This window comes from Pagrus major, chromosome 7 (genome assembly GCF_040436345.1).
Source record: "Pagrus major chromosome 7, Pma_NU_1.0".
In the NCBI taxonomy this organism is placed as follows: domain Eukaryota; kingdom Metazoa; phylum Chordata; class Actinopteri; order Spariformes; family Sparidae; genus Pagrus; species Pagrus major.
This window is the reverse complement of record NC_133221.1, coordinates 20,137,442-20,149,453: the sequence shown is the minus strand read 5'-3', so window position 1 is coordinate 20,149,453 and position 12,012 is coordinate 20,137,442. Positions and strand designations below refer to the sequence as shown.

General features: G+C 41.5%; 1 protein-coding gene across 1 annotated transcript in view; it reads left to right on the top strand.

Moving 5' to 3' along the window:
• Window positions 1-10,580: 10,580 nt before the first annotated feature.
• cntn3a.2 (contactin 3a, tandem duplicate 2) overlaps window positions 10,581-12,012 on the top strand; it is a 36,480-nt gene continuing 35,048 nt past the window's right edge. The window contains exon 1 of the mRNA XM_073470311.1: window positions 10,581-10,635. Coding sequence (XP_073326412.1) covers window positions 10,581-10,635 — 55 coding nt within the window. The remainder of the gene's footprint in view (window positions 10,636-12,012) is intronic.

Sequence of the window (12,012 nt, the reverse complement as noted above, 5' to 3'; positions counted from 1 at the left end):
TTTAGGGACCTTTTACCAGGGCTGTAAAGGCATCGGGAGATGATGATGTCAGTGCAATTTAATCTTGTCAAAACTTCAAGGTTGGCCTAGAGGCAGGGATACTGACTACCAACAAACTACTGTAAGAAACTCTCTCGGGTTTATCCCTGGCACTGGGTGAGGTTGAGCAGGCTATTAAATTTGCACACTATCAACTGCAAGGTGGCTGTTGATACAGACCACAAACACGGCTAAAGAGCCCTTGAGTAAGACACTAAACCCCAAATTACTGTGAGGCTGCAAAGAGTAAAAGGAAGAGACTTTCTGGCCTTTTCATGCCTCCTAAAGTTGCCTTATGTTGACTTGAAATCTCATTGTTAAAAGCCGCAATTTTCAGGTCTCTGATCCTCACACACTCACACACACGCACTGCTGCTTGGTATTTGATTTTGAAATAACACACTCATGTAAAGCTGCCTTTTTGTTTTAGCAGTTGTCATTGCTGAGTTGCTGATGATAGGAAAACTGCTTTAGCCAAAGAGAACCATTGGTCACAAGTAGCCCCTCACCAACACCAACTAAAAACCTCTTAACCGGACATTTGCGTAATAACACTACAAACGACAGCCTCTGAATGACCATTGAGTTGAATGAACACCTCTGACAGTCTCCAGCACAACTGACCATTATGAGCTTCACCAAAAATCTCATCCCATTGTGTGTAAATGTCATTTCGAGCTGCTACTTTACAGCACGTGTGGCATTTTAATCCGTTTATCTTTGTATGCCGTTTCACTGCAATCAACTGTTAACCGTAAATTACTTGAGTAAGCTTGATATAATTAATGAAACTGTGCTAGAGATAATTAGTATCAGCCTCTGTAGCAGAGTCCCGGTATTGTAAGTGCTGATAAATTATGATCCAGATTATGACCACATTTCCAATAAATATTGCCTTCCTGTTGCAAAGGAGAAGGCTACTGTTAGCTCCCCTGGGCATCACTCTGCATGGGTTTGTTTAAATGAGTAAAAGGGATAAGAGCTGATAATGGACAGAGTCGGTCTTTTATGCACACCACCATCTGTTTTTGCAAGAAATTTATCCACGAGTCCTTCCTGTTTGACATTAAAGCAAATTCTCTGTGCCATAAATGGAGCTATTTAAGTTTTAGCTTGATTGCTGTTTTACGGTTTCTACTTGATCTATTCTTATTTTTATTTTATATACGTAGAAAGACTTATCTTTAAGTTTCTTTATTATCTGTACTTTTTGTGTCTTTTTGCTGCTGTAACACTGAAATTATCCCTTATCTTATTTTACTCAGTGTCAAAATCCACATCCAGTAAAAGTGTGTCTATGCATCATGCCTAATCAATGTCAGACCGTATTAATAACATTTTTATCACAACAAATCATTTTTTAAAAATAATACATTTACAGAGGTTGTAGAAAGGTGCAGAATAAACAGATCTCTTTTCCTTAAAAACATTACAATGACTGTGAATGAATAATTTTAAAATGTTTGTCTCTGTGTGAATTCTGCTGGGTGCAGCTTCTACTGAGGTATAACGACGTTGGTATCATGTGGTATCTGTGTTTCGACAGCTATCAACAGTCTTGGTAGTTGCCAGCTTGTGGAAAAAATGTAAGATAGCTGAGTTAGCTAGGTTAACTAGTTAGTTGACGTTATCAACATTAACGTCAGTCAGCGTTGACAATGTTAACATTTGCTAGCTAGGTTAGTAGTAGCTGGCATTTGCTGGCTAAGTAACTTTAGCAGTGTTAGCTACTGCGCACACGACAACCACCAGTTTTGTGACGTGAATGCAATGGAAGGGGGGAGATGGAATGCCACATTTAACAGCTTGAATGTGATTTGCATTGTGGGTAATGTAGGCACCAGTTTTTGAAAAGCAGTCCTAAGGTCTAGCATTGCAACTCATTATGGATAGTTTAAAAACAAAATGATCAAAAATTGATACAGCAGAACCAGAGACATCGCCTTTCTTCTTCCTTTTCAAAACCTGGCGCCTACATATGGCACCTATGTAATGTAGGTACATACATACCCACATTACATAGCCACTGAGTAACTTCACTGGATACATTCATCAGATTACATGCAGCTTCCTCCGGAGCCACAAAAGATTTTATACTACTTTTTTTCACATATGCAGCATTACTGTAAGTGTAATTTGTGGGAACTGACAATTTTATTACATCTAGTCCTCATCAAGCTCATGGAAACTAGAGGTTTGATTCAAGATATCTTTTATGCAACACATGCTTACTATGATTAATAGGTTGTAAAAATAAGATATTACCACCTATGATGAATGTATTGCTGCCATATGCCGTTCCACAGATAGATAGACAGATTGTGCATCTCTATGCTGAATTTACTAGACTCACCCCAGGTCAGACCTCACGAGCTGGTTTCTACTTACATGTCTTTTCTGTAGCCAGGCAAATTTTTTTTATTGACCTACAGGAGGATTTATCTCAAAGTGGATCTTTCCCTTCATTAGCCCCTCGCAAAGCCTCCCTATCAGCAGCGGTAGAGAGTAAATTCTTGATCTTCTAAAGTAATGGACCTCCACAGCCATGGAACTGCACTATGCAATAAAAGGTATGCTGGCCCATTACTCTTCTATGCAAGGCTGTCGAGAACAGCCTGGCTAATGAACTGAGGCTACCGGAAACATTTTTATAAAAAGAAAACAACCAGGGAATCTGACTGAGTTAATATGAGAGCGAGAGAGTGAGAGCATCTGTGTGATGTATTGAAGTGAACTGCAGACAACACCCAAATCCTTTTTGGATTGACAACCACGTAGGTGGGTGATGTTTTTATGTTCAGATGTATTATACAATAGAGCAAAGGGGTATGAGAAAAGGAAGTGGATTTATGGTTTTGTGAAAAATGATTACAAGGAAAGTGAAAGTGATGTAAGTTTACATATTTGAAGCAATAGCTGTTCAATATTTCATGAAATAGTAAAGTAGGCTATATCGTGTTTCCTCCAGTCCTGACAAATTGTCAAATTACTTTCCATTTACAAGTGACAAATAGCTCAGTATTTCTACCTGTGCATGTGTGCATGTACGTGTGTGTGTGTGAGTGTGTGTGAGAGTGTGTGTGTGTGTGTGTGCGTGCGTGCGTGTGTATGTGTGTGTTTGTCCCTCTTTTCACATAAGAGCCTCCACTCCCCAGTCTCCAAATGTGCGCATTTTTCTCCACACAGCCTGAAGAATTTCTGTCAGGTGTGCAGTCAGGAGTTGAGCGATGTTCTGTGATCAAGAAACATCATAATTAACATCTTTAATCCCATTTTGAAGTGTGTGCATTCGAGATTTTCCCTCGCTACTCTGAGGGAAATTGCTGTGTTTCGCTGTCTGTTCACCGACCTGCAGAGTGAGCAAATTAAGCGGTGATGTTTTCGTCTGCAAATCTGGGTTAAACATGGGGGTCTCTGCATTGTGCGATAAGCGCAGATCTTGCAAACATTTGCACTTTTCTTTGTGCTGGCCCAAAATTAGACAAGCTAGTAATACAGGAGAATTTACATTCAGTCTACTGAATGGTTGAGAAATAAGACCTAATGACTTTTGCAGCTTAACACACGCATTTAAGGCACAATGCCATTATATGCACACACACACACACACACACACACACACACCCGCAGACACACACACAATGTGAAGGAAGTAATACCTTCAGGGGTTTGCTATTAAGATGGTTAATCCGCAGGCCTCGAGAGGAGCAGGATAAAATATTCCTGGAGGAAGCTTTTCACAACAAGCTCCTAGGATCAAGTGCATGAATAAATTACAGACATAATTAAAGGAAATGTCAAATGGCTGCTGTATGGAGCATTATTAACGATGCCCTGGCCATGTTAAAGGAACCTGGGCCTGAAATGAGGATGATCAATGTAGGTTTAATGGGGTTCCTAGTAGACTGAGGGACTACGGGACCTACGATAATACTGTTCGGCTTCACTGAGGCCCAGTGCAGATATTGACCTGGTGGTGAATGTACACAAGGGTAACATGACTGTGGTAATAAAGAAGAGGGATTCAGTGTTTGCGTCTGAATAAAAAGAGACAGACAGACAAAAAAGTAATGAAGGGCAGCTGCGTGTGTGAGAGAGAGTGTGAATTAAAGAAACAGAGAGGGAAGAAGAGAGTTGGAAGTGAAAGCAGTTTCTTCTTCAGTCTTGTCATGGGAAATACATCCTTTCACCATGAAGCAAAGCTGTCAGCGGATGCTTATCAAAAACAGTGAAGCGTCAGCCTTCTGCAACTCAGTACGAGCAGCAACCCAATTTCTTTCAGTTGGCAAAGGCGGTTAGTCAAGTCAAGTGAAGTAAATTTTCTTTTATAGAGCCCCAAATCACAAATTTGTCTCAGGGGGCTTTACAATCTGTACAACATACAACACCCTCTATTTATCCTTTAGAACCCTCGATTCGGTGAGAGGGAGTAAACAACTTAACTGAAGATGAAAAAAACAGAAACCTCAGAGAGAGCAACAGAGGAAGAATCCCTCTTTGAGGATGGACAGACGAGTGATAGCTGAAGTAAACAGAGTCGACAGAAGCAGCAGAATTCCTAAAAGAAGAAACAGTATTAAAAGATAATATGTAGGACTTCTGCATTCAAATGTCTAAAAAGTGCTACGCTGTGCTATGTTCTATATTTTGTTGAATTGTGCCGCTTACTTACATCATCCCAAATGTTTCTAACAATATTCAAACCTAAACAAATTCACAAGGTACGAGGTAATCTGTTCATCATTATACAACACAGGGTTGTAAAACTAAATGGTCGTTTAGACTCCTTCATGCAACAGAAATTACAGAACATATAAACAGTTATTTATATTCAAATATACATAAACACGTTGTGCATCTTTAAGCAGCAGCAACAAGATGGTGATGATAATGTGGTCGGCATCTTCATATGAAGCGTTCGACATCTGGGAAACACTGTCCATCAACTTTGACTGTGTGTGAGCTGCAGTCGTGTTGATAGCGAGGATAAATCCAAAAATTCAAAAGTAATCTCGGAGCTCTCCTCCCGTCTATATACGGTTCTGGATCAGAGCAGAATCCAGTGTAACTCGAGATTGATCTGCTCATAGATGTAATATAGAACAAGATACCGGACCCCAATTAGGACTCTTCATGTGGCACATACACCGAAAAAAAGTTTGAGGTTCTGGGTTAACTTCTGTGGCCCACTGACTATGCACAGCAGTAACTGTAAGTAATATATGCACTACATATCTGCATTCCTTACTGTAAAATGCCACAACGTCAGTGAAGAGGGCCAATTATAAAGGGAGAAATGTCACCAATATCACTATCATCATTAGCACACTCACATTATCTGTGCTGCTCCATTACATTTCCACAACAACCAGGTGCATTTCTTGTGCAGTGAGTGGTCGAGTGGAAAACAGGCTCAGTTGTACCCACAACACTTCAGCGTCCTCCAATCACAACTAGTTTGAGTGATGTCACTCAGCCCCCATGCATGCCCCACTTGCACACAAAGAAGAAGCCACACTCGCACATTTTTGAGTAATTTTAACACCCCACTCCGTGGCTCTGTGTTTTCAGCCACTTGCAGCTCATTATATTGGTTTTCTGGTACGTGTATACTTGAGTCCAAATGGCTCTCAGTGGCCCCACATATCGTAGCTGGCAGCCACTCCTAGCTCATAACCTCACACGAGCTGATTTCACGCTGCTGTCTGGTGAGAAATAAAGGCTTGGTGAAGGAAACAAGTGATTGGTGAAGAATGCAAAACCAAAGCGACCCACACCCATTAGGATGTTTTGGAGACTATATGCCCCCTAGTGGTCAGAAAAAACATAGCGCTGCTTTAAAACTGTCCAGAATAGCCAAGTGAAACTTACTAAAAAGTAGATGGTTAACACAAATAAATAATGAAATAGGGGTTATTAGGTGCTGCAAATGGACCTGTCTTGTGTTTGATTTACGATTGCTGAGAATAAGGCAAAGCACTACACCAAGCACTCAATCTGATTTCCAATTTTTGGGACAACCCTTCAAGGCCCTCATATGTCATCAGTAGTCATGGCGTTTATGTAAACAGACACGACGGGCCATTTCCAGTATACCCTCTTCAGCTGTGGTGATTTCTCTTATTATTGTGGCAGTCTGGGTATTATAACAATGCCATTTGCCATGTATCTGATCAAAATAGAAAAGCATGGACGCTCACAATTCCTTCTGTCATGCACAAATTGGTGATAACAATGGTTAGCTAGCTAGTTAGTTAGCTTCCAAGACCTCTGCAAAATAGTGGGGATTGTGTTTTTGCTTGTTTTAAAGAGCAGGACCAAAATATATCGAAAACAACAGAGAGTTCTCATGACCATTCGTTTGAGGTGTGCCTCTAAAAACCTGCATTGGGAGGCCATGTAGCCCCAACAATTCTCGCTACCCCTCTACCTCAACAAGAATTGAGAGGCCCTATCCCTAAGCGTGAACACACAAAATGGAATGGTAGGATTAAATGGTGTTTTGGGATCGGGCCTTAATCCACATCATTTAGCAGTGTCACATATTTTGGTCTGGGGAGTCTCCATAAGGAATTATAGTAAACATATATTTAGATCCCTTTACACATTATTTAAATTATAAACGTGAAAATTATGTTTATAAACCTTTACAATTGATAAATCAATTGTTTATAAAGCATTTAATTGTTTGACTCAAGTGTGATAAATCATAAATTTACCATTTAGGTGTTACCATACAGTATGACTATTATTCAAATGAACTAGCTGTAAGTCCACGGTATTAAGTTAATGTTTTTATTTTGTTTTTGATGCATAGTATATGTATTTATTCATTTATGTATTTTTGGATTCAGGCAGGTCTGGTCCTCCATACTGTGGGGAGGGTGTGAGAGTCAGTGGGGGTCGCGGGCCTTATCGATGAGGCTTATTGATCGGCTGCATGTGCATAATCTTTTGTTTGTGACTTCTGTTGTCTAAACCTGGGAGAAAATGCCCTGAGACTAAACCACATGATGACCCCGTGCTCCACTGATCCTGAACCGAGGAGCCTCACAGTTCGGTTGCAGTGTTGCGGTCTGACGCAGGGGGGCGCAGTTCTCCTCCAGGTGCGTCTTCCCTCCCTCCCTCCATCCCTCCATCCCTCCCGCACCTTCCCATCCCGGCGCTGCTGCTGCTGCTGCTGCCGCTGCCTCTTGCTCCGGCTGCTCCGTCGCATCCTCGCCGCCGTGCAGCCCACTTTTTCTTCTTCTTCTTCTTTTTCTTCTTCTTCTTTTCCTTCTTTTCCTTCTTCTTCTTCTCCTTCGGGGGGGGGGAGCTGACTTGATGCGCATAATTAATCATCTCCGCAAGATTTCCTCCTCGAGCCCAATTTCAGACCTGCGCGTGTTGGATTCGAGAGCGTAAACACAGGCGAGAGTCAAGCCTCTAAACTGGGGATGTTTCAAATGTGATTCAGCACCGCAAACAACGTGGGTGTTGTGTGCGTGCGTGCGCGCGCGTGTGTGTGAGAGAGGGAGTGTGTGTGTGTGTGTGTGTTTTTTTTTTTTTTTTTTTTTTTGGTGGGGAGTGGAGGAGCAGGGGGAGAGCAGCGATATGAAACGCGTGTGTATGCCTCCTGCGTTCAGCCCTTCTCCTCTGACTGACTGACTGACTGACCACCGGCTCTCATTTTCACCTGTGTGAACGACCTTGCGATTGTGACCGAGATTTTCCCCCCAAAACAAGGTTTCCATGGAGGATCAATCTGTCGCTTTATCCGCGAGGGCTGAATTCGGTTCCTGCTGCTCTCAAGATATTTCAAGATAAGAGGTGAGACACACTCACACAATACACGGCACGCGCGCGATTGTGAACGTGCACGAATACAGAAATCTAAATTATTGACACAGTGGTATTTATATGCTGAAATATTTATTCACTCAAACAGGCTCAAACGTCGGCCTGTCCTGCCTACTATCCCCGAATTGGCCCATCAATTCCTGAAGTCATGTATCTGATAATGATTGTTTTATCCTGGAGTAGCGTGACGTGCCCTCCCAACTGCAGCCAATTCCTCCACACTCAGCTGTCTGGTTGCATTCACACAAGCACTTTTATTATTATCATTATTATTATTATTATTATTATTATTATTATTTCTTTCTCAATAAGGAGTTGCAGCTCAGCCGTGCCTTTCTTTGTCAAACTGATGTAGAGATGCTGTTGCATCACTCACATGGTGGTGTATTTGTCTGGAGCTGCTCCCGTGGTTCCCACCTGGTGTGGTGCCACACTGCAGGCAGCCTGGCTTCACTTCCACCTCACCCTCTAAAAAATGTGTTGCTACAGGCCAAGAGCAACGCAGTTGAAGGGGCTAAATCAGCCTTGAATGAATGTGTTCAAGTGTACTAAAGGTACCCATCCTCCAAAAGGTTTAACAAAAAAAAAGAAAGAAAGAAAGAAAGAAAGAACTGCAAACCTTGAGAAGTGTCAAAGCAATGGCTGGCATTATTACTCTTGAGATACAGCAAGTGCTAAATGTACACACACACACACACACACACACACACACAGGACTTGTATCCTGCAACATTCAAAAGGTAATTGCATACTGGTATATGCTACAATGTCAGCTGGAATTTCTGTGATGAATGCAGCTCAGGCCTTCAAAGTAAGTACACTCCCACTCTGCCAGCTGGGCTATTTGTTCAACCAGCGTGTTACTTGGATGCAGGCGGAGTGTGATGGAGGTGGCGAATATCGTGATTATACATTATTTTTTCATGTCAGTTAACCCAGTGGTGTGTTGTTACAGGAAGGCTCCCTCCTTGATTGAGAGTGATTCACCCCGCAAAGCTTTCTCACCACCTTTTATCACCGCCATCGTTAGCACCATTATCCATGAGTGCAAGCTGAGAAGGTGTGTGCAACTGTGTGAGTGTGTGTGTGTGTGTGTGTGTGTGTGTGTGTGTGTGTGTGTGTGTGTGTGTGGGTGGGTGGCTACATGCTTGTGCTCGCCTCTGTGTGTGTTCCTGCGTGTGCGTGTGTGAATAGCCCTTTACAGTAGGTACATGTGAGTCACTGAGTGTGATATCACTGACAGGATTCTGTAACTCAGTATTTTGCATTTGTGAATGATTTATTAGAGAGCTGCATGAAAACAAAACGGAGCACGTTGCGTCAGCTGCAAGACGGTGCCATCCCTGACAAAAACCCCATTACAGATGCAAACCAGAACATGCAAAGTCGACAGTAGTGTAATACCCACTGTACCTTCCACACACAGCAATCCTCAGTCCTGAGGTGCCAGCAGTTTGCACACTGTGGGCCTATCACTGAGGTATGGCATGCAGGACTCTTCTTGAGAGGAAGCGTACCAATCCAATTTTCAGACTTTGGGTGAAGAAAAAGGACAGAGCGAACATGAAAGGTAGGGAAGAAAATCCTAGCTGAGACCCCCACGTGTCTGATTTGACATCCAGGCAGCTGACAAACAATTAGACCCTCCATAAGTAGCGTTCTGAACCAGGCTCGCCCCGGGATTAGGCCACAAATGAGCCGCACATCACGGCTTATGTCTTCTAAATGGAGAGCGAGTGTGTGCATGCATGTGTGTTTGTGTGTGTAGGAAGGTTGTTAAATGTGTTGTACACAGTGATAACGTGAGTTAGGTGTGTGTGGGTTGTGTGACATTTAGCAGATTGGCGTTATTATCTGTCTCTGCCCTTGCTATATCTTGAACAGCTCTAGGAAAGATGTGCGTTTCCGTGTGCGCAGCGGACCTGCTTGTTCATGTGAATGTTTTGCATATACTCCGAACACACGCATGTACGTGTGACTGCGCTCTTAACTGCTGCGTTATTGCCGGGTTCTCCGTTGTGTGTATGTTTGACATTTCATAATTGCATCATTACTCGCTCAGTCTCCCCCCTGCAAGAAGTGGGTGCATTGCAATTTGCAACACATGCTTCAAGCAGACAGACACTTGCCCTTGATTATGGACCTGGGTGGAATGGCTTCCTCATCAGGCTGTCTTGATTCACCCCAGCATGTGGGGAGACACATGCTGCTGTCGGTGAATCTAATTGATTGGATGGCACCCAATTCCCAGGTCCAAGTCTCCTCAGGCAGCCAGAGTGAATCCGTCCAAGTGAAGGATGAGCTTAGGCGTTGGTCGCTCCCCTAATAGATTGGCATGGGCTTCCTCCCATATGCCTCTGGTATCACCCTCAGACATCTCCGGGTACAAGTCGGCCAAACAACGGGGCACAAAGTGACACCGCCTGAATCTTCACTGATTACAAATGTGAGAACGGACAGAAGAAATGTGACACATCCTGCACCATATTCCACATCCAATTTTATCCTAATCATACTTTTACATTTGACACTTGGCTTGTCTTCTCCTGACAAGGCACAACGTTGAAAGCAGGATAAAGAAATGTGGAGTTTTTACAACTAAATTTCTTGTTCCAACAGGTCAAGCTCCCCTCTCACGGAGAACACCGGTGCCATTTCAAAGCTTATTGGATGAAAGTCTCATTTGCCCTTGGCTGCCAAAGATGACGTTGCCATGGAAACAGCTTCTACTGTTATCAATCATCCACTGTCTGGCAGGTAAACCACCTTTTCATATGAGTAATGATTCTTTCACGTTTGGACATTTACAGTTGCAGGATGATAGCTGAAGAGCTGAAAATCATGTCAGTGTCAGAGATGATGGGGTGGACCCGGGTTTGAAGGAACGCTCCTCCGTATTGACTTCCATTCACGACACAGACACAATACTCTCAATCTTTCTCATCACCGCTCTGTGATAGTGGCCTGATGAAGAGATATTTGAGGCTGTTATCTTGTCTTTCATACTTTTCTTTGTGCATTTAGAAAATGTAAGTGGCACAAAACACAAAGCAAAGATGCTCTGTTACCTTTTCATCATAGTGTTTATGCTCAGAACAGAGAGCAAGGATTGCTCCTCTCAACTCAAAACAAATAAGATTTCGTTTTACATATAATGTTATATAATGATTTGCCAATAAAATATTTTAAAAAATCTACATTTTCAAAAAAACTTTCTGTGAACCCCATTTCTATAATACATTATAACACATTATGAACATACTTTCAGTGTTGTACGCTAATAGTGCTGTATAATCATAGTAATTAGCACTAATGGATATTCATAATGCCTTACAACAATAATCATAACTTATTACGAAGCCGATGTCTATGATCCATTATAGCGCATTATGAACATACTTTTAATGTGTTACAACAGGTCTATAGTGCTGTGTAATAGTACTGATGAATATGTACTGCATTATAGATATATATGTACTTATATACTTATAATGTGTTATAGTGTGCCTATAGTTAGAAGCAATCATAAATATTCAGAATCCTTTATAACATTAATCACAACAGATTATAAAATATTTTATACTGACTTATGAGGCCAGGTATCAATACTTCATAATTGCTGCTCAATCACTATTTTGCAAGGACCATAGGGGAATAAAATTCTCAAAGTTGTAATACATTATAATCATTTTATAGCACATTATAATCATGATTATAATGCGTTATAATGTCATAAGTTGCTTAAAGTGGCAATTAGGTGCTTTAGGTTATTAATTAAGTAACAAAATATTTTTTGATTAGGTACTTACAGTACATACAGTGACATACAATGTCATTAAAATGTATAAAGCATTATAGACATCAGTATTAACATGTTATTATTATTGTTATAAACCATTATAAACATTCATGAGGGCTTATAACTATGATTATACGGCACTATAGGCTGCATTATAGACATGGGCTTCATAGAAAGTGTTACCCAACCTTTTTTTCCACTTCTATAATATGAAAGTGTAATTGTTTTTAATTGCAGCATTTCTAACACTTCACACAAGTGTCAGGAAATAATTATGGCGCAGTGATAGACTATCAGGTGTTCATTTTATTCCCTTCATTTGTTCTGCAGAAATG